The 24171-nt window shown below is 41.7% G+C and overlaps 1 protein-coding gene across 1 annotated transcript in view; it reads left to right on the top strand.

Moving 5' to 3' along the window:
- Positions 1-24171, top strand: part of rad50 (RAD50 homolog, double strand break repair protein) — a 115348-nt gene that overhangs the window by 64167 nt on the left and 27010 nt on the right. The window contains exons 14-19 of the mRNA XM_048603696.1: positions 3861-4054; positions 5184-5294; positions 5704-5796; positions 5885-5998; positions 14303-14430; positions 18246-18470. Coding sequence (XP_048459653.1) covers positions 3861-4054; positions 5184-5294; positions 5704-5796; positions 5885-5998; positions 14303-14430; positions 18246-18470 — 865 coding nt within the window. The remainder of the gene's footprint in view (positions 1-3860; positions 4055-5183; positions 5295-5703; positions 5797-5884; positions 5999-14302; positions 14431-18245; positions 18471-24171) is intronic.

Genomic DNA, 24171 nt, shown 5'->3' with positions numbered 1-24171 from the left:
TCCATATTTTTCCAAATGTCAATAAATACTTTCCAAAAGAACCTTCTGCAATGATTTCCCTCTCACTGACATAAGGCTCACTGGCCTGTAATTCCCCAGATTATCCCTATTGTCTTCCTTAAATACAGAACAACATTGCTAGCTACTCTTCAGTCCCCTGGGACCTGCCCTGTGACAAAAGAGAATACAGAAATTTTGTACAAGGCCCATGCCAGTGTTTTTTCATGCCCAATCTTGCCTAATTATTTGTTACATTTCACCTACACTTTCTATACTGCATTAGGGTCTCCCTTTGCACCTGCTAAAGGCCTCTCTCTGCCTTTTGATTCAGTCCTGAGTATTCCTAAATAAAAAACGAAAGAACTACTGATGCTGTAAATTGTTCCTGAGTATTCCTAGACATCCAGGGTTTTCTGGGCTTGTTGCTCCTACATTTCACCCTAAAGGGAACATGAAGACCTGCGCATTCCCCAATTCCTTTCTGAACCTCCCCCACTGTTTTGCTGTAGATTTTCCCACAATAAGCTGCTCCCAGACTACTTTAGCCAAATCCTACCTTATTTTAATAAAGTCCACTTTGCTTAAATCCAAAAAACCCATTTTACAAACCATCTTTTTCTTTTCCCAGAACAATTAAATCATACTGTTTTGTGGTTGTTTGCATTAAAATGCTCCCCCACTGCCATATCAACCAACTGGCTTCCTTCCCCAAAATTAGGTCAACTGTGTACTGACCCTTACAGACCCTTCTATATGTTTCCAAAAAAAATCTTCCTGAATGCATTTCAAGGCATCTGTGTCCCCCAAATCCTTTATACTATGACTAGCCCAATTAACATTGGGGAACTTTTAAACTTCCTAATATATTACACACCTAAGTGAATTGTCCACATACCTGCTCCTGTATTGCCCACTGACTGACTGGGGGCCTATAATACACTCCCAGCATTGTTACTGCTCCTTTTTATTTCTAGGCTGTATCCACAAGGCCTCATTTGAAGATCCTTCCAAGTTAGTGACTCCTTATTGCAGGAACTGACTCCTCAAAGAGGAGGTGGTGTTGCATTTTTAATTTAGACTGTCCCCTATTCCCCAGGACGTTCAGTTGCCAGGCCCTCAACCACATCTCTCTAATGGCAACAATATCACACTTCCATGTGTCAATCCATTCCCTTAACTCGTTTGTCTTAACTATAATACTCTGAGCATTGGAGACCATCCAGCCTCGCCTTGCACCCTTGAATCTCAAACGTAGCTGAACTGTCTCTGTCTTGGTTCCTTTACTAAAGTATGTTGTGTCCCTATTGTACTAACACTCTGTGAATGCACCCCCTGCCTAACTAGTTTAAAATCCTTCCAAAAGCCCTAGAAAACCTACCCAAAGGATATTGGTCTCATTCTGGATCAGGTGCAGACTCCACTATGTACAGGTCCCACCTTCCCCAGAAACAGTCCCAGTGATCCAGGAATGTAAAATTCTCCCACTTTCACCAACTTTTGAACCATCCATTCATCTGCCCTATTCTCTTAATTCTATTCTCGCTAGCACATGGCACCGAGAATAATCCAGTCATTTCAGCCTCTGAGGTCCTGCTTTATAATCTGCTGCTTAGCCCCCTGAATTCTTGATGCAAGTTGGTACCAATTATGACTTGAACTCAAGACGTTCTGCCTCAGAAGCATGAGTCCTGCATGATTTGCAGAGTGCTTTTGAATTAGATTAAGAATTTATTGCGTTCTGGTGGGCAAAATTTATTGGCAGTTTATTTGTGTGGGGGCCAGACACTGATTGTATCTACAGGCTTGAACTGCTATTCTTTACCATCTCTATTACTGATCTGTATTAATGCATTGGGAGCCCAGTCTGCAAGCCTGCAGATGATACGAAGATGTGTGTGGGTGGTATTACCTTGAACAAGAAAAATAGATGAGATTTAGATTTCGATGCAGTGAGGAAATGGTCATGTATCTGGCAGAGGCCATTGAGAATAGATAAACGTGCTATATGACTTGTGCTGATGGATAATCTCCACCATGTATAAACCAAGCAAAGTTCAGAGCTAATATCAGTTGTGCAGGAAATGGGCTGAGGTGTTCCAATACAGTAATCACTAAAGATTCACAGCCAGTGTCATAAAGCTATTGTAATGCAAAATGCAAGCATTGACATTGTTGTGCAGAAGATCCAAAATGAAACACAGCCATCACATTACCCTTTGTGTATGAACGTCAGGGGGTTAGACCCCATCTAGAACAAGGAGGGATTTTATGGCACCTCTTGTGGCATGTTTGGACACGGTTGGGGAGGCGGGGGGAGCTATTTAATTAGATGGAATTGGGGTGTGCGAGCATCCCGCCTTCAGGGAGAGCAGAGAGGCTAGTGGTTGGACATCCTGCCCAGTTGCTAATCGAGGCCTGTAAATGGCCAGTTAATGACCATGTAAGGCCTTCACCCCTGCCACTGGTATTCAAAAGCACTCTGTGCCTCATCGAGGGATCTGTCATCAAAAGGGGGTAGACCCGCTGGGAATAATTTCCCCCTGCCTGTCCCCCAAAACCTTGGTGATGACCACTTGTCTCCACACCAAACCTCTTCTGCCAACACTTTGACCCAGGCCTGGGTCACCCATTGGTCCAGGGCCATCGGTGATTTGTTATGGCAAGGATGGATTTCTAACCTTGTCCTCCCTAATCCAGGAGAAGGACTGTTGGTGGCCACATGCTTAACATGTTGGGGCCTCCCACGTATAGTCATTGAGGGAATCTTGTTAGCTTTCCTTCCATCAGAGGCCTCCATAAAAGCCCTCCGAGATTGTGTTCTCTCAGTTTGAGGACATGTATAGATTTCTTGAATAAGCTTTGGAGGAGTGTCTCTAGTATACCATTACAAAGACCCTTGAGTACTATTTAAACTTAGAGAGTTGGTGCCTTTAACCCTCACTTCACCAACAATTGATTGTGATATTTAAGATAAATCAATGGTGTTTAGAAAGAAACTAGGCTGGTGTTCTCATTGAAGCTAACATTGCAGTGTAGAAAAGGAAGATGAGGTTTTGGGAATTGCTCACTGTGATTTTCTGAAAGAGGTTTAATTGCCAGAGAGATGTTTTCCAGAATGCTGTTTTCTTGCATCAACTCCTTCATCATCCCAGACTGGCCAACAGATGTTAGCCCTTTTATATTTGCAACACCTAAGAAATTGTATATACCAGCTGGGCTTTTCCTGCATGTTGTTTGCACTTGAGTATGACATGTTTGTGAAGCTCACTGGCTGCTGATTCAGCAACACTTAAATTTTGAAATTCTTTTCCACAGCTTCAAACTCCATGACTTACCCCTCCCTAGCTGTGTAATCACCTCCAGCTCAGCAACCTTCCAAAACTTCAGCACCCCTTCAGTTCTGGCCTACTGTGCACCATTCCAGTCCATTTGTTTTACTTCTCCATTGGTGGCCATTCCTTCAGCTACCTCAGCACTTCAGTCTGGAATCTGCTTCTTAAACAGCTCCACCAATGTACTGTTCTCTGGTTAAGTTACTCCTTGAGATTTACCTCTCACAGCGAGGTCAATTTGTTTAACAGCTTTCATGTCATGTACCTTTGGGTGTTCAATTTTGTGGAAGGCACTTTATAAATACAAGTTGCCAACTGCACATTAGAATTGTTTAACTGATAATTCGGTAAGGCAGACGTCCACTCAGAGGACTTGCTGATAGGTGAGCTCATCAGATGGAACACAAGTCAGGTTCAAACCAAAACTGTTATTTGAATATTTGTAAAGACCTGATGAAAATCTGCAGCTCTTGTTGGAGATATGACCTTTGATGTGAACATGCTGTGATATTGCCGTTTCCATTGTAGTGTGCAATAAAATAGAACTGAAGAGGAAAATGATTCAAGATCACCAAGAGCAGATCCAGCTTCTGAAGAGTATTGTCAACGAGGTCCGAGCTGAGAAACTTCAAATTGCCAGCAACATGCAGCGACGTCAGCAGCTGGAAGAACAGAGTGCTGAGTTTTCCACAGAGGTTCAGTCCCTACAAAGAGAAATAAGAGTATGTAGTTTTTAATTTGGTTTGTGTCTTTCAAGAACAAATGATTTTGCCCTACGCTGTTCATTTAGTTATCCTGCAGTCTCCATTACAAAGCAGCCACTTGCTGCACGCTCAGTTTCAATCCTACATTGTCCTACTTGTCTCATTTCTTCCACTTGAGGTGGACTATTTATTCCTTTGTGGGCTCCATCCATGAAAATTTAAAGCTGAGGTTCAGTAGCATTTTTTTATGCAAGCCTCTGAAACATGGCAAAAATTGTTCATGGAACCAGACCTGTCGGAAGTAACACTGAGAGGTCCACTGTATACGTCTGCATCTCAAACATCCCATAATGTCTCTTTGGCTGTGTTCAGAGACTTCCATACTTGTTGCTTTATTCTAGACCATCATTTCAGACACTTCTCCTGATTTTGTTGTCAACCCCCAAATGAAAAGTAGGTGGGGGTAGAGTTGCACTTGGCTTTTGTTGACCCTCTTTCCTGTTCTTTCCAGGTCCCCCTCTCCAAAACGGTCTGTCTTTGTTCACGGGAAAGACCTGCATGAAGTCTTTCTGGGGGAGATGATGACCTAGTGGTATTGTTGCTGGACTATTAATCCAGAGACCCAAATAATGTTCTGGGGCCCAGGTTCGAATCCCACCATAACAGATGGTGTAATTTGAATTCATTTAAAAACCTGGAATTAATCATCTAATGATGACCAATGGTTGGTAAAACCCATCTGATTCACTTAAGACCTTTAGGGAAGGAAATTTGTCATCCTTACCTGGTCTGGCCTACATGTGACCCCAGATCTACAGCAATGTGGTTGATTCTTAACTGCCCTCTGGACAATTAAGGATGGGCCATAAATGAACATTAAAAAAAGACTGACCAGTAGGGGACATGAGGACTACTCTTGCCTGTGATACAACATCTCACCCATGTAGCTACCATAAGGAAGTCCAATTGGGGTGAGCTGTTGAGCATTACTTCAACTGAGAAGCCATTTAATCAACTTTGTTCCAGCAGAGACCCTCAGGAAATGCATGAATCTAAATTAAAATTGGAATTAGTAACAGTACAATTTTTTCAAGTGGATTATGAAAAAAATGGAAAGTCCATTAAATATGAGTTTGCTCTCTTGCAGGAATCTAAGGAACAGTTACCTCCACTAGCTGCAGCTCTAGATAAACTACAGCAAGAAAAACAGGATCTGATAGAGAGGAAAAACATGAACTGCAAGGAGATACAAGATAAGGTCAGACGTAACATGCTTGAATTCCCACCTAAAGGTATTTGAATTGCAGTTCCAGAAATGGTTTCAAATGTGCATGCTTCTGTTTGGTGGCTTTCCATTTGGCTCAGCTGGTCAAGGCTTCTCATGTACCTTCCCTCACTATTCCAAACCCAAACGTGATAACCTTCTACACCTTTTTCCATTGAGTTTGACAAGCTTCCACTCAAATGCACCAATTCTAGGTCTCGCCAGGTTTTTATTTACACTGGGACTAAAGGAACAAATCTTGACCAATTTTAATTGTGTGGTTCATCAGTTAAACTGTAGATCTTTATTGTGAAGAAAACACAAGCATCCTTTTGGAAAGAAGAAAAGTTTTGTATAAATTGACATTTTAAATTAATTGAAATTTTAACTGTCTTTTGTCTAGATAAATGAAATAAAAGAAAAAGTCAAAAATATTGATGATTATGCAAGAGAAATTGAGAAATACATCAAGGAAAGAAGAGATGAATACAAAGAGGTAAACTCAGTAGCTTACAGATGAGCAGTTATTACCTGAAATGCTCTTGATTTGTTTTAACTTCTGTGTATTTCTGTTACTTTCCAAGCAAAAAGAATCTGAGCTTCAAGATACCATTACTCAGCTAAATGAAGCTGAAAAGCAACGAGACAGGATACATAAAGATATGGAGGCTACGCGGAAGGACATAGATACACAGAAAGTAAGGGAAGCGATTCACTTTCATGAACTACTTCTGAAACAATCTGACTTATGCAACTTGAAACTGTATCCAAAGACAAAATTATTGTGGATGCTGGAAATCTTACAGAAAACAAAGTTTTTATGAAACCCAATGGACCTGGCAGCATCTGTAAAGAGGGAGACAGAGTTAACATAGAAATTGGAGCCATTTGGCCCTTTGAGCCTGTTATGCCATTTAATATGATCATGGCTGCTCCTCTGTCTCAAAGTTTTCTCTCCATATCCTTTGATGCCTTTAATATCTAAAAATCTGTCTCATGAATTTTCTCAGTGTTACAGTCTTCTGTGTTATAGAAGAATGCAGCACAGAAACACTCCCTTCTGTCCAATTCCTCCATGCCAATCAGGTTTCCTGAACTAAACTAGTCCCACTTGCCTGCGTTTGGCCCATTATTCCTCTGAATCTTTCCCTATTCGTGTACCAGTCCAAATGTCTTTTAAACGTGGTCACTGCACGGGCATCTACCACTTCTTCAGGCAGTTCATTCCATACACGTACCACCCTCTGTGTGGAAAAAGTTGCCCCTCGGGTCCCTTTTAAACCTTTCCCCTCCCACCTTAAAACTATGGCCTCTGATTTTGATTCCCTTACCCTAGGAGAAAGACCTTTACTATTCACCTTATTTATGCCTCGTTTGATTTTCTAAACTGCTAACGCATTCCACAAGATGACCACCCTCTGAGTTTGCTATGTTACTGCTCTGTATCCTGAGATTGTCTCTTCTGGTTCTAGATTCCCCAACCAGGGGAATCCTCACTGTATCTAGCCCTATTAGAATTTTATACTTTAACGCTTCAGGTCTGTCACCTTTCACCAGAATATTTATAGTTTCTTTAGAGCCACAAAATATCCCAAAGTGATGGCAGGTGGAACTGAGAATAAAGTGGGAAAATCTAGGGGAAAAGATATTGGGAAAACTGGCCAATGGATGTGGTCAATGGCACAGGTTTCAAGTAAGCTTTTGAAGGAAAAGTTTAGCAGTGAAGAGCGATTAGGAATAATGTTAGAAGCAAGATAGTTGAAGACTGCACTGTTGTTAGCAGAAGATAGCACAAGGTAAATCAGATTCAGTTAAAGTGAGCAAGAATATGGGTTTGGAAGAGTTGCAGGGATAAGGCAAAATTAAGGAGAATTGTGATTAAATCAGGGAGTTGGGTACAAGGAATTATTAAAGTTTATAAGCACAGGTGATAGAGCGTTTGGACTGGAAGAAAGCTTTGGAATTCTGGATTTTAAAAAAAGACAAACCATTCATCCCTTCATGATGTCTCCGTGTTTTCCTGCTTATGAAGTATCTATTGTTTAGATTATTGCAGCCACAGAAATTCCATTGGTATGGGTTTGATCTTGTTCAGTTGATGTGTTTTGTTCCTTCATGTGATCTGGATAGATGGAGTAAACCAGCTCTGTCTAACAGCAAGATCTTTCCTGTACAGGTCTTTGGCATTTTTACACAGATGTTGTTGGGTTCAATCTGCTCATTGCGCTGCCCCAAACCCAAATTTTCACCCTTCACCTGCAATAGGGTTATGGTTAAGGTTAGAGTTAACCTCCTCCCACACATGCCAATAACCCTCAATTGCAAGCTCTACTTCTGGTGAAATAGAGAAGGCTAACTTTGTGTGATGCTTTTCACAACCTCAAGATGTCCAAGAAAGCACGACTGGATTAGGGGGGGTAAATGAACTTGTATTACATTCTCTCAGCATCTGTTCATTGTAAGATTGTACATTGAAACTATTATCCAGTCTGATACCTCCATGCTGATATGGAAAAGGAGGAATTTCCAGTGATAAAGTTTGAAAACTGGAAGATCCTACATATTTGTTTTAAGGAAAGAATTAGCTTGGATCTACATAGGGCCTGTGTTCGGCACTGCCAGATATGCAACAGAAGTTGTGATTAAAATGATGTTTTGATGTGAACAGTGGGACTGTTTTCTAAATTTATCATCAGGCTTCTCACTTTTCCCTTTTTGACTCTGTCAGGTCTTCGCTGAATCTGAAAAGCTTTACTTAATCCTTTTTGAATACTTTGTATTTGGATGAAAGATAAATGAAACTGTTACCGTTCTATATCGAGATTTGTACTGAATAATCTGTCTGATGTTTGCAAAGCGCTTTGAGAAACTTGGAAGTCCTGAGCAGCGCTTTATGAACACAAATCCATCTTTATGACAAAATCTATTCCTGTTACATAAAATCTAACTTAAAAAATCAGTACTCCAAAAAGAATGTGAAGTACAAAGTAAATCCAGTGTCAAAGTGATAACTATCTCAAGATATCAGGAGAAAATTCTTCATTCAGACAGTAATTAGAATGCAGAATTCACTACCACAGTGGTTGAGTATTAGATGAATAGAAAAGATATATTTAAGGGGAAGCTGCAGAAGGAAAGGAGGAATAGGAGGATATATTGCTAGGGCTAGACGTAAAAGGACAAGAGGAGGTGGCATAATGCTAAACTATTAATCCAGAGACCTCGGCAATGTTCTGAGGATTGGGTTCAAATCCCACCACATCAAGCGGTAGAATTTGGATTCAGTAATTTGGAATTAAGAGTCTAACGATTACCATGGAATCGTTGTCGATTGTCTGGTTCACTAATGTCCTTTAAGGAATGAAATCTGTAGTTCATGTCTGGCCTACATGTGACTCCAGACCCACAGCAATGTGTTTTACTCTTGGCTGCCCTTTAACTCCCCTCTTAAGGGATGGATAATGAATATTAGTCACAACCAGTGACTAAAAAATATCTCTAAAAAAGTAGTGGCAAAGACCATCAGGACCAAATGACCTATTTGCATTCTTTAATCATAAGATCACAGAATCCCTACAGTGTGGAAGCAGGCCATTCACCCCATCGAGTCCACACTGACCCTCTGAAGAGATTCCCACACAGACCCACTCCCCCTCCTTTATCCATGTATCACTGCATTACCCATGGCTAACGCACCTCGCCTGCACATCCCTGGACACTGTGGGCAATTTAGCATGGCCAATCCACCTGACTTGCACATCTTTGGACTGTGGGAAGAAACTCGTGCAGACACCAGGAGAATGTGCAAACTTCACACAATCACCCATGGGTGAAATGGAACACGGATCCCTGGTGCTGTGAGGCAGCGTGCTAACCACTGAGCCACCGTGCCATACAAGTGTGTGTGTGTGTTTGTTTGTTTGTGTGACATGCGCACAAAATAAAAGAATGTAATTGGAAGTTATGGTCACAGGCCTTGAAGATGAAAATGTCTTGGTTGAATCTACATTCCTCTAAGCTCTTGTTCACATGTTTTTATCTTGTAGGAATAAAATTGTTTATAAAATATAGAAATTCTGCAGCATTGGGCAGGTGGCAGTGTAGTGGTTGCCACGGGTTTCAGAACTGCAAGCCTCCTACTAGGCCGTCATTCATGGCATTAGATATTTGAGAATACCACACAATTTGTAATTTTTCAGATGGAGTTGAGTTAATTAGGTTGTGCATTCCTCACTGAGTGCTGAGGTTCTTATTGCCTGGTTTATAACCAGTTTCTTGCAGTAGCATTGCGAGCTGGGTGCAGTGATATTGATATCCACATAGCATCTGTTCACTAGGAATGACAGAGTTGGCCAAAGATGCTAAGTGGCAGAGCACTGCAGATTTGTTGTATAGAGCTGATGCAAAATTTATATTTTGCAGTGACTTTAATTTGAAACAGGATAGTCAGCCTGAGAAATGTGAAATGGTTTTTGAGCAGAGTGTTCTCATTATTATGTAATGAGGGTAATGAGAACAGAACAAAGGAGCTGCTTTACAGTGAGTTAGCACTTCCATCACTGAACAAGTTATTAATGGTCTAAACTTGGAACTTCTGGAGATTGAATAGTTGTATCTTTGTCACCAATAAATGAAAGAAAGTGGTGACGTGCGAATATAGATAGACCGTTGAATAGACCATCTCATCATTATGGACAAGACTTCAGTAGAAGACCAATGAATTGGCAGATCACCATTTGTGCATCTAGCACTTAGCAATGACCTGAAGAGAGGCATAATGAGAGATGTATGACAACCATACGAAAATATAGAGCAGTTTTAATGTCATTAACTGTCCCAAAGTGTTCAAAGGGGAATTAGCTGACAAAGTACAACACCCCATCATGTAAGGAGATAATTGGTCAGCTAACCAAAAACTTGTTTGAAAGTTAGATTTTAAGACATGTCATAAAGAGCGAAAGTGGAGTCGAGAGGCTGATTGATATAAAAAGGGAATTCCTGAGCTTGGGCTGTTATAAGCAAGATACCAATTGTGGAATGATTAAGGTTAGGGATGGTCAAGAGGGCAGAAGGAGATGAGCACAGGTATTTAGTGGGTTGTTGGGCAGGAAGAGATTGCTTAGGTGGCCTGGAGCTGATGTTGATCAGCAAGCACAGGGATAATAGGGAAATGAGATTTGCTGCAATTTGAGACACTGGAGTGTTGGATGGCCTGGAGTTTGCATAAGGTAAAATATGTTGATGTGCAGGAGTGTGTTGGAGGTATCAGAGGTGTAAATGGAGCATGAACAGCAACAAATGACTAATCCAGAAGGCTCTTTTGGAATGTCGTATATGTTGGAGATGCTGATTGTTTGCTATTGGCTTTTGTAATTATTTGCTGGTATCTACACCTAGTATGAAGGACTACTGCTACTGCCTTATCTTTTAATGCTTGAATTTCAAGTTATGACCTTTTTAGGTATTAAAAAATGGGAGGACATGACACTGTAACTGAACTGGTTTACGTTGCTGTAGTCCTACTGGGCCAAAGGGCTGCTATCACTAGTGAGGGGTGACTGGTGATGGTTTAACGTGAGTGTCACCGTGCTTCAGTCAAGGCAAAAGGTTGTGCAGGTGGAAACCTTCATGGTGATCTCAGCCAGTGCAGGAATTGAACACACACTATTGGCATCGCTCTGTGTTACAAACCAGGCATCCAACCAACTGAGCTAACTGACAGAGACTAAAAGATAATGCCCTAGGGATACAAGTTCACATCCAGCAGCTGGCAAAAATTTAAATTCAGAATTAATCTGGAATATAAAGCTGGTCCCAGTGGTGACCATGACAAATATCCATCTGTTGTAATTTTTTGTTAAATCTAGCTCCTTAGTGGTTTTTTTTTTAGGGAAGGAAATCTGCCATCTTTGCTCAGTCTGGTCTGGACATGACTCCAGACCTGCAGCAGTGTCGTTGACTCATAACTGCTTCTGAAATGGCCAACAAGCCACTCAGTTTAGGGGGAATTAGGGATGGGCAATAAATGGTGTGGTGCTTACATCCCATGAAAGAATAAAGTTTTTGAAAGAAGATCCAAGTTTAGAACTTCAGTTAAAATTCTGAATTTAAGCGGTAATGATGTTATTCCAGGCAGGTCCTCATTCTTTACAAGAGACTGCTATTATAGCTCAGAAAACATTTTACTGTTGCAAAAATGGAAATTACATTCATCTTTCAAGCTTCACTTTCAGTAAGCGGATTGATGGGACTTTTGAAGATTTATTGTACTTTGTGTGGCTAGATAGATCTCGCTGATAAGTGTTTGTTTATGACACTTTTTATTTAACTCACTATGGCAAAACTCAAAGGTTTTATCAATAAAGCAAATCCTTCGAGATGGAAGATAAAAGATTTTTCAGTGTTTAAAAACAAATTGAATGGGTTTGGGTTGGGAAGGGGAGAGAAAGGGGTTATACGTTCTTGCAAGTAGTTTATTATCAGTTTCCAAAACAATTCAATTGGAAAGTCAAAAAGCTATGATGGAGAGAAATTTGTTTATTTGAAAAGTAAGTTCAAGGCAAGATTTCATTTATTTAGGAGAGCAGAATTTTTGTGCAACCTAGAAGTAAGAATGCGTTTCTATTTTCCTTCATTATCAGTAATAACCTGCACCTCCTGCCTAAGAGTCAGGGTACAACTGCTCTATTTCCCAACAGACAACTAAAATCAAGCTCAAAGAGTCATCTTTTCCCACTGCCTGCACTGCTCTGACATCAGCGTTTCTCTCACCAACGGCCCATATTGCCAGTTTGAACATAACCATTAATAAATGTGAATTCGAGAATGATTTAAGATTGTAAACTCTAATCCATAAAGGAGTAGATTTGATTGGGAATGCTCGCTTCTGACAGAAGTGTGGAAAAATTCCATTTGACAGGTGAAGCAATTAAAACAGCCTTACCTCAATCTACACAAGTGCTCACAATCTGGCAGATCTACACTGGGGAAATCAACCGCGGTTTTTGTGACTGCTTTTCAAGGCACCTGCACCTGGTCAACAATCGTGATCCTGAATTTCACAGCCTGCCACTTTAATGCTCCACCTTGCTTCAGGCTGACATCTCTGTCCTCAGGCTGCTGAGCTTCTCCACTGAAGCTCCAGGCACACTTGAGGGACATCTTTCAGTTAGGCCTTCCAGACTCCAAATTGAGTTCAACAAATTCAGAGAGTACTCTGTGCCCATTTTGTTTGCTTTACTTGTTTCATTTTTTTTTTCTCTTACCTTTCCACTTGCAGTTGACAGCATCTTTCGTTTCTTTGCTTGCCCCATCTCCATTCCTTTTGACCCTGGAGGACTAAGGCAAAATTGATGGGCTGAATGGCTTTTATTCACATTGTAATTATTCTATGTTTCTAAACGGGCAGCCCGGCGGCTCAGTGGTTAGCACTGCTGCTGCTCACTGTGCCGGGGACCCGGGTTCAATTCCACCCTCGGGTGACTGTGTGGAGTTTGCACGTTCTCCCTGTGTGTGCGTGGATTTCTGCCGGGTGCTCCGGTTTCTACCCATAGCCCAAGGATGTGCAGGTTAGGTGCTTTGGCCATACTAAATTGCCCCTAGTGTCCAGCGATGTGTGGGCTAGGTCAGTTAGCAGTGGTAAATGTGGAGTTACTGGGCTTGGGTAGGGGGTTGGGTCTGGGTTTGGAATGCTCTTTTGGATGTTGGTGCAGACTCAACGAGTTGATCGACCTCTTTACACACTGTAGGGATCCTGTTATTCTATAACATTCAATTTCTCCTGTCATCCACCTCTTTTCTGGACTTTCCTTTTGTCCCTGTCACACCCATCCCTTGGTCAAAACCTGTTACATTCCCAACTTCTCAGACATGTGACCTGTCAATAGAACTAGGAAGCATTGGTTGTGTTTATCTCCACAGATGTTTCCATAACGTTCTGCGTCTTACCAACAATTTCTGGTTTTATTACTTTTTCACTAGATTAAAATTAGGCCTTAGACAGAATGGAGTTACAATTGGTAACTGCCCAATCAACCAAACACAGAGGATCAGTGTGAACTCAATGGACCAACTGACCTGTTTCTGCACTGTAGAGATTCTGTGATTCTAGGGTAGGTTGTCTGGCCATTAGACTGAGCCAGTGTCTAATGGAGCTCAGCTCTGGCATGGCCCATTATGTAAAGCTTCCAACAGAAGTCGGAGGTGAATGAGTGAGCTTTCATGCATTCTTTGACCCTAGTCCAGCGGTGACTGCAACCTTGTGTAAAGCTGCAATCTCACTGAGTGACATTACCTAACCTGATTGAAACACAAGACCTAGTTGTGTGTTGCTGTCTGTGTTTGATCCAGCTCCAACACAAGGGCAACCAACTCAGCAGCTGGGCATCAGGATGCTAATTCCATCATGGGGATTAATGAATGTTAGCTGCTTTGGGCTGTGTTTAACTGCCAAACCCATAACGCTTCACACAAAGCAAAGTTAACTCCTTTACTCTGTGCAAATGTTAATGTATCCAAAATCATAAGAAATAGGGGCAGGAGTGCATGAGACGGAGGCCAATCCTTTGCCCACTTACTTAACCTATAGTCTTTCAAGCATTTTGTGTCCTGTTGGCAAATTATTTTCTGATTTATTTTCATGCAACCTGGGTGATCAAGTCTTCTGTCTGTTAATGGTTTGAAAAGGGCATTTGGCTCCTCCACCACTTAAGGTGATTGGATTGTAGCCTTTATTTCACTTTGTTTTCAGTACCCGTCCACCATAATCTTTGACACCCTTGTCAATTAAAAATCGATGCTCAGCCCTGATTATATTTATTGAACCAGCCTCCACTGCTAGTCTGGGAAGAGAATTCTTTTTTAAAAAAAAATAAATAAATAAATTCTTTCAAGTATGTTTCTGTTCAATTTGCCTGCATATGTTTGCAGTTTTTGTATGTCAACCTGGTGAATGAATGCAGCACAAAATAATCACGGTTGTGTTATATTTCTGCGTCTCACAGCTTGAGGAGCGCTGGTTGCAGGATAACTTAACGTTACGGAAGAGAATGGAAGAATTGGATGTTGTGGAGACCAAGAGGAAGGAGCTTTTAAAAGAGATGGGAGAGATGAAAGTAATGCATCTCAGAAAGTATGACAAAGCTTTAAAATACACAGTATAAGTTTCTTCAAATGCTGAATTGTTGTTGCCAATATTTAATGCTAGGGATCTCATGGCTTCCTTAAATTATGCTTAGACCTTTACATGAGTAGAGATAGTAGGTACTGCAGATGCTGGAGAATCTGAGATGATAAGGCGTAGAGCTGGATGAACACAGCAGGCCAAGCAGCATCAGAGGAGCAGGAAGGCTGACGTTTCGGGTCTCGACCTTTCTTCAGAAATGGGGGAGGGGAAGGGGGTTCTGAAATAAATAGGGAGAGAGGGGGAGGTGGATAGAAGATGGATAGAGGAGAAGATAGGTGGAGAGGAGACAGACAGGTCAAGGAGGCGGGGATGGAGCCAGTGAAGGTGAGTGTAGGTGGGGAGGTAAGGAGGAGATAGGTCAGTCCAGGGAGGACGGACAGGTCAAGGGGGTGGGATGAGGTTAGTAGGTAGGACATGGGGTTGCGGCTTGAGGTGGGAGGAGGGGATAGGTGGGAGGAAGGACAGGTTAGGGAGGCGGGGACGAGCTGGGCTGGTTTTGGGATGTGGTAGGGTGAGGGGAGATTTTGAAGCTTGTGAAGTCCACATTGATACCATTGGGCTGCAGGATTCCCAAGTGGAATATGAGTTGCTGTTCCTGCAACCATCGGGTAGCATCGTTGCAGGTGAACGTCAAGCAGATGTTCACCTGCACGTCTGCTAATGTGGTATACTGTATCCGCTGTTCCCGTTGTGGCCTCCTCTACATCGGGGAAACCAAGCGGAGGCTTGGGGACCGCTTTGCAGAACACCTACGCTGGGTTCCCACTAAACAACTGCACCTCCCAGTCGCGAACCATTTCAACTCCCCCTCCCATTCCGCAGACGACATGTCCATCCTGGGCCTCCTGCAGTGCCACAACGATGCTACCTGAAGGTTGCAGGAACAGCAACTCCTATTCCGCTTGGGAACCCTGCAGCCCAATGATATCAATGTGGACTTCACAAGCTTCAAAATCTCCCCTCCCGCTACCGCATCCCAAAACCAGCCCAGCTCGTCCCCGCCTCCCTAACCTGTCCTTCCTCCCACCTATCCCCTCCTCCCACCTCAAGCCCCACCCCCATCTCCTAACTACTAACCTCATCCCGCACCCTGGACTGACCTATCTCCTCCCTACCTCCCCACCTTCACTCACTTTTACTGGCTCCATCCCAGCCTCTTTGACCTGTCTGTCTCCTCTCCACCTATCTTCTCCTCTATCCATCTTCTATCCGCCTCCCCCTCTCTTCCTATTTATTTCAGAACCCCCTTCCACTCCCCCATTTCTGAAGAAGGGTCTAGGCCCGAAACATCAGCCTTCCTGCTCCTCTGATGCTGCTTGGCCTGCTGTGTTCATCCAGCTCTACACCTTGTTATCTCTTTACATGAGTAGGCTGCCCCTGAGTACAGGGGAACTGGTGTTTTTCGGAGAACGAGTAAAATGACACCATCCAGGATAAAGCAGCTATCTTGAATGGCATCCCATCCACCACCTTAAACACATTCACTCTTTGCCACTACTGCGTAGTGGCAGTTATGTGTACCATCTACAAGATGCATTGCAGTAACCTGGCCTACAAAAGCACCAACAAAGCCCATGATCTCTACCCTAGAAATGTTGAGAGTTGCAGATCCATGGGAACACCATCACCTGCAAACTCACCCAAGCCCCATATATGGTTACAGTTTTAAAGACCTGACGTTCAAACATTTCTTGCGTTTACTAATGGCTGTTTTACCTTGTGCTGTGCCTCTTGATTGGGCACCAAAACAGAACCCATTTGCAACCTGAGGACTTCCTGTATCACTGTGCCTTCAGTGTCGCTGGGTCACAATCCTGGAACTCCCTCCCTAACAGCTCTGAGGATGTACTTGCACCTCCAAGGACTGCAAAGGTTCAAGCAGACAATTTGTCACTGGCTTCAGAAGAGGAATTAGGAATGTACTTTACCTCCACAAAAGATGTCTCAGGACTGGCTGTAAAAGTGTAACTTCTCTTTGTTGGAGAACATCTGGGCCCTAGTGTTGATAAAATGATTTTTTTTCTTAGATTTGACAACTTCATCCTTGCAGAAAGCAACAATGGTCAATCTCTGCCACTGTTTTGAAATGAAAACAAGTGTCAAGATTATTTTATGGGCCTTTCCTTTCAGTGACAGGATTTTCATGGAGCCTGTGCCTTGTTCAATCTCCCACTGCAGCCAATCAATTGCAAGCCAAAAAAATCTCTTCGGGAGATCTGAAATTTCTCCCTAAATTGAGTCAATTGTGCCTCTGAATTAGAGGATTATGTAGGGATTCCTAGGAATGGTTTTGAGGGGTTTTTTTTTCCTGCAAATGAGCAAAATGGAATTGCTTAATGTGAACAGGAACAAATAGACCAATATACAAAATAAAATATTTTTTTCGTGGATTCTAGTGACTCCGTGAGGATTTGTCGATTTCTAATTTCAAAAGATTGAAGCTGTTTGTGAAATTTTCATTGACTCTCAGAAATCGTTAAGTAAAGAAGGAGCTTGCAGTCATATAGTCAGTTTCACATCCTTGGAACGTCCCAAAGTACGGTGCAGATATTTGGGGTTTGGAGTTCAGTCTTTGCTTTCCTTTGGCAGAATTTGCCAGCCAATTTGTGCACCGGAAGCTCACATGAATATTCACAAATATTGACCTGTATGTAATGGGAGCTCCCCTGATGTTATTCAGATTCTACTTTGTACTTTCACTTGAGCTGGCAACAGGGCCAAAGATTAACATCTCATAGGAAATTGGGCACCTCCAACAGCGCACCGCTCCTTCAGAACTGCACTGCCGTTTTGGCCGAGCCCACATGCTGAAACTTGGACTGGTGTTTCCAACCATGGGTTTGATACAGGCAATTGGATGCTGCCTCTCAGTAAAGGCTGACACCTGAAGATATTTTTTCTGCTTGTCCGTATGTACCTGTGCTGCCTGAGAGCAAACCCTCATAGAAACATAGAAACTGAATTCAAAATAAGAGTGTTTTTTTCTTTATGATGGGGTGTGGGCATTTGCAGAACATTCACGTTCTGTCCAGTAAGGGAAGTGCATCTGTGAACCTTTTACCCTCAACTCATAGTTTGTAATATAATAAAGGCTCCTGCTCTTGCTTAGGATTATGGTATCCTAGTTTTTTTGAAAGAGACCTTGGAGAAATTCTTGTAGGCACTGGCATTTGTTGCCAACTTTAATTGCCCTTGAAATAGTGGCTTGATAGGAACGTATCAGAGGGCATTTAGAGACCACATCACCTTGGGTCTGGAGTCGCATGTAGGCCAGACCAGGTAAGGACGGCAGATTTCCTTCTGAAAGTAGCTTCGTGATCTAGATGGATTTCTGCAGCATTTGGCAATAATTTGACAGTCGGCATTACGGAGGCTCTATACTTATATTCCTAAATATATAACTTATTTAAATATTATGTTTGGTATCATTTTTCAGATGTTTAATTCATTGAATTCAAGTTCCACCATTGTCAGATTTGAATTTGTCATCAGAGCATTAGCCTGGATCCCTGGATTGCTAGTCTAGTGATATTATCACTATCTCCACCTCCCCATCCCTCTGTACATTTCTGCATCTTTATGAGCCAAAAAACAGCTCCATTTTCCATTTCTTCTGGTTAAAATCATTCATCCATGCATTTATTTCTGAACTCTGATGTAGAAAGCTGTTCAGTACATGATACATTCCTGCCCACTCACATTTGCAGAAGTGTTAATTTTGTCATTCATTTTGTATAACAAGTTTTATTTTAAACTGGCAGTGAGCGGAAACAGCTGGAAGAGCGACTGGACGATTTCAAGAAAAATCGCAACCTGGCTCAAGGGCGGCAGAAAGGTTTTGAGGAGGAAATACTTCATTTCAAAAAGGAGCTGAGAGAACCTCAGTATAGAGACGCGGAGGAAAAGTTTCGAGAAATGATGATTGTAATGAGAACAACTGAACTGGCTAACAAGGACCTGGATATTTATTACAAGGCACTAGACCAGTAAGTAAAAACCTGTATTCCTGAATCTCCCAGACATTCATGTTCTGTCCAGTGAAGAATTTGCGGTTGTGAATCTTTTACCCTCAACTCATCATTTGTGACATTATATAAGGTGCTGTTCTTGCTTAGTATTGTGAATATCCTAAGTTTTTGAAAGAGACCTTGGAGAAATTCCTGTAAAGCGTGGAATCATATCTTTTCCAAACATGTTTCAATACTTATTTTCACAGCAACTAGCAGTTATATAGCACCTTTCCATGTCCTGAAATGTCCCAATTTGTCATTAGGGGTGGCTATTTAAATTCAGTAGCCTGGAATTGCATCTTTTGTGGTTAAAAATTTAAAGGCAAGTATTAAATTAAACCGGTCTTCTTTAAAATTGTTGTTGCTGACATTTTTGTTGCTGTCACGAGTGATCTTTTTGTAGCTTGGTTGTTTACGCTGCTTTCAACTTCCAAGGTTCTCCAGTACCAGTTTTGTCTGGTGACTTTGAAAAATAATCACCCTGAGAAATGAAGTTTTAAAAGGTGGGGTTGGGGTGTTGGGAGGAGGTGAGGGTGTTGGTTGGTTGCTGCTGCAGTTCTACAACCAGCGGATAGCCTCAGAATAAGAGGAAGCCATTTAGGATTGGGTTGAGGAGAATTGAGGGTGGTGAAACTTTGGAAATGTCCACTCTGAGCAACGAGTCTGTGGAACTTTCTACTCCAAGCAGCTGTGCTGGCTCAATCATTGTATATATTTGAGAGAGAGATTGATAGATTTCCAGAGATTAAAGATACCAAGGAATGTGGGTAAACTGCAGCGACATAGCATTGGGATAGAAGAGCCACCCATGTTCATATTGAGTGGTAGAGCAGGCTTGATGCATGAAATGGACGACTGCTGCTCCTGTTCTCTGCGTTCCTGTCTTAGAGAGTTTTTGGATTGGAGGAAGTTACAGTGATGGTGAGAAATTTGAAACCATGATCAAGATTGGAAAATAAAAATCACCTTTATTTTGCTATCTATCTTACTTGTATATGGCATGGACTGTGATTGCCCAATACTTCAGAAAAAAATCTTTTATCCAGTCCGACCTGATTTTAACATTGAGGACAATGGAAAAAATGAGAATAAACTGTTAGTGTGGCCCAAGTTGTTTTTGCTCAATGATTCCCAAATCCAATTAAATTTATATTGGACCTGAGAAGCGTTGGTATTCCTGATGAGTTTTATTTAAATGTTAGTTCTGTTCAATGCACAAACGTTAAATATCTTCCAAAATTAAGGAGGTTTCCAGAGGAAACAAAAACAAGAAAGTGCTGGGGAAACTCGGCAGGCCTGGCGACATCTGTGGAAAGAGAAAAACAGTTAACGTGTCGACTCCAGTCACCCTGCGACAGAACACGTATTTTCCCCTTCCAAGTTATTTCCTAAGTGTGTTGTAATGTGGACAGAAGCAGAAACATAATGTTGAGGCAAAAGACCTGGGCGTTCCAGTTTTGGCTGCAAAGAAATCAGAGTTCACACAGCAAGAGAGAGTTGAGATTTTCCTTACTGCATCGGAGCTTGTGACGTGACGGATTTGTCTGTGGACGGAAATGCCTCGTCACTGATGCCACTTTAGTTTTACTTGAATCAGTGGAGGTGGTACCGGAGGGAAAAAGAAACCGTTGTGGTGATTTTAAGGCCTCGCAGGAAGAAATGAAAGATTTCGCAGAGAGCATTTTTTTTAAACTATCGCATTTGTAACCCAATCTTTCTCATAATGATCATGCAGATATGCTTCTAAAATTCAGCATAATTCAGAACAGGAAAGTAGATGACTGGATATGTCACATGGTGCTAATCAACTAATCTGCGTAGGCAAGCACACAGAATCGTAGAATGGTACAGAACCAAAGGAGACGTGTGTTATGTGGGCTTTTTAGGTAAAGCTGTCCAATTAGACTGCAATTTTCCCACAAATGTGCTCCTGTGACCCTTACGCACCCTCTAGTAGCCTGTAGGATGTATCCAGCTGCATAATGCCCCCTGTAATATTCCTTAATTCTAACAAACTAGATTCTTTCTTGGACCCCCTCAGCTCAGTCATCCCACTCCAGCCCTATAATGTACTCATCAGTAAATTCACTAGCCCCTCACCTCCCAGTCACCCCTCTCTTTAAACTTGCATGTGATCTCTAAACCTTCGTTAGATAGCTTCATGTTTGTCTGCTATGCATTCCTCCTGTTTTCCAAATCAATTTGCAAGCTTTTTGACTCTTCTAATCTCTGTGCACTTTTTATTCCTGGTTCATTTTCCCCTGACAAATCAACCTAAACCAATCGCCACATCCCTGATTAATCTCCCCACATCCCTGATTAATCTCCCCACATCCCAGTGATGCCGAGGTGCAACTTGTTTATCTTGAATAAATCCCTCCTGTCCCAGTCAAATCCCAATGCTGCAAGCATCCAGTGTCTACCCTCCTGCATCAATTCTGTAGGAACATGTTTCAAACTACCTATTCCTATGTTCAGTAGCTCATGGCACTTGTATGTAATCTGCCAATTATTACTTTTTCAGGTCTTATTCTTTCATTACCTGTCCAGCTTCTGAAACTGACTACAGGATCTTATCACTTTTCCTTCCTCGGTCATTGGTTCCCACATGGACGTGGAGGCTTGGATATTCCACTGGCCCCTTCCACACACAAACATGTCCTGTACACTCAGAATACAGCACCTTCCAAACTCTGAAATGCTACCATCTAGCAGGACAAAGACAGCAGATATATAGGAACACCACCACCTGCAAGTTCCCCTTCAAGCCACTCACCATCTCAACATGGAAATATATCACTGTTCCTTCATTGTTGCTGGGTCAAAATCCTGGAATTCTTTCCTTAATGGCATTGTGGGTCTACTTGCACCAAATGGTTTGCAGCAGATTGAGAAGGCAGCTCACCACCACCTTTGCAAGGGCAACTAGAGATTAACAGTGAATGTTAGATCAGCTAGCGCTGCCAACGTCCCTTGAAAAAGTAAATAAAAAGCACGTGGTTCTCCTGTGCCCTCTGAATTTATTAATGGGTGCCTTGCTAGATGCAGATTGATTGTTGTGTTCCTACAAACGCCAATGACTACTCATGAAAAGCAGTTCATTGGCCATGTAGCATTTTGGACTGTCCTGAGGCCATCAAATTAGTACAAATCCATCTGGCTGCCACTTTTCTCTCATGTTGCCTGAAATCAGTCTGATTTATAAAACAACAATATTCAGTTTACCACTTTATTGACGATGAATATTTGCACGTCAGTGAAGTACTCCATTAGAGCGGATGACTGGTATCTGTTGGACACTCTGGGAGCATTGCCATTAGCTGGAGTATTCAGCCATGTGGGCAGACCCAAGATAGAGCTATCCAATAAAGGCTGTAGTAATTTCCGCATGATCAAAACCATGGACCTGAGCAATGAGGTGGCTACTGGCTGCCAATATCACCCCCTCCCTGGCCTCCTGAGACCTTTCTTACGCCACCCATGTCACTTGCCCCTGACGAAACCCCCTCCCACTTTCCTTCATCTGTGACTGCTCTGTGAAAATCGTTCATAATTATGAAGGATTCTCCCTCCGTCTTTTCAGAATACCCAGCTTGTTCATCCTCTCCTGAGAGATGTGACTTTGCAGTTTTCTCGTGTCAGTTCTATAGCTTTTCTGCACCTTTTACAGTCTTTTCAAAGCCTTAGTGTAATACAGTGATCAGCACTGCACACATTAGATTTGACCGTAGAAGCGTCACATATTAGTCCGGTTATCTGACTCCGCAGTGCTGCCCCCGCCCCAAAACTATCTCTCCACACGTTTTCTGCAGTCAGTACGTAATGAAGAGAAGTAAGGGTTGATGTTTACTCATCTTCCTCTTCACAGGAGCTAAGGCTAATCATAATGCCTCAACTAGAACTTTTTTGAGATCTTTGCTGCTACTTTTCTGGGTCAGAAACCTCAGGATTTCACAAGGTGGTGCACTAGACATTCATCCAGCCACTGTCCATTAGAAATCACTGACTAACCACAGCTGCGGCTGTGGTGATCCTTGTTTTAGTTACCCAGTTCCGGTACGTTATTGTAACAGAAGGTCAGAGTGCGCCAGCATGTGCCACATGCATGAGTATTGTTGTCACATGCTTGATAATTCTGTCACAGACAAATTAATTCACTATTCAGGAATACAGTTAGCCACATGTGGTTGCTGACTAATGTATTGGATAACATTGCGTTGAATCATAGAAGAATTATGAAAATGCAATCTTTTGTACAATTTTCCTCAAGTTACATTGAGCATCAAGAGTGATACTGTCTACAGTTCAGAGAGAGAGACAATGTGAGGATAATGATGTTTTGTATTCTTAAAACTCAGTGAAAAGCATGGATTTTTCAAGATTCCGAATGGAGGAAACACATTTTAAACTAGACTTAGTATATTTTTGAAAATTCAATTGATCATTCACAGCAATTTTGAGTCAAGGTTTGATTAATCAGTGAGATCTGTCAAAACAGGAAATGATAACTGTTTTATGTAATTTTTTAATTTAAAGAACTGATGAAGCGTGCTGATCATTGATCTTGTATCAAAATCTGCATTTAAACAACTGTGAAATGCTGAATGATCAGAAATTATCTTTTGTATCCATTGATGGCACGATCAGGCAAAATCATCAGTTTAAGTACAAGAAGCTTCCTTTTACTTTTCATATTAGGGTTAATGGTAGGTGTCTTTTCCCTAGGGTGGGGGATTTTGAGATTGGGGGCATTTTTTTGAGGAGAGAGATTTAAAAATACGTGAGAGGCAAATTTCTTACAAAGAGGATGGTTCACATGTGGAATGAACTTCCTGAGGAAGTGGTGGATGTGGGCACAGTTAGAGTTTAATAGACATTTGGATGAGTAAGTGAATAGGGAAAGATTTGGAGGGATATGGGCCCAGGAGCAGGCAAGTGGGACCAGTTCAGTTTGGGATTATGTTTGGTATGGACTGGTTGGACTGGAGGGTCTGTTTCCATGCTGTATGATTCTATAATTTTGAGTCCAAGACCGGAGCTGTGGCTTTTGAAAAGGCAGAGTAGACTTGAGGGCCTACTCCTGTTTCTTATGTTCTTGCATTATATAAAAGATAGCACAGTTACCAAAGATTATATATAAGCATGTTATTAAATCTTTTTATTCAGAATCTATAAATAAGACCTCCTATACCCTATTTCCAAACTGGGATCATGGAAGAACCTGAACTGATGTAGATGATGTTGAATGATTCAAATTCAAAAATTAGTAAGCTTAAATAAAATTGTACATTATTTATTACAAATAATGCATTTAATACTAGGACAGGAGTTGAAAATCTGGTAGGTAATTGTGAATTGAATGAATTTCAAGCACACACTTCAGGTAAAATATTAAGCAAACATTATTTGTTCAGCTTCTGTCAACCACATGCACACTGTAATCGGTTCAACTAGATTACCTCACCGTAGTCCCATTTACCTCCAAAACCTTTACCTAGCAAAAAATTATTAATCTCAGTTTTATATTACTAATTGACCCCCAGATCAACAGCTTTTCAGTTTTACTGTTTTATGTGCAAAAGCTTTTATTGCCCTGGTATGTCTTATGTGCAAAAGCTTTTATTGCCCTGGTATGTCTGAACTGAATTTAAAAGTTTTGTCCCCTTGTTCTGGCTTC

The sequence above is a fragment of the Rhincodon typus genome, chromosome 12 (assembly GCF_021869965.1).
Source record: "Rhincodon typus isolate 14 chromosome 12, sRhiTyp1.1, whole genome shotgun sequence".
In the NCBI taxonomy this organism is placed as follows: domain Eukaryota; kingdom Metazoa; phylum Chordata; class Chondrichthyes; order Orectolobiformes; family Rhincodontidae; genus Rhincodon; species Rhincodon typus.
This window is presented reverse-complemented; position numbering and strand designations above follow the sequence as displayed.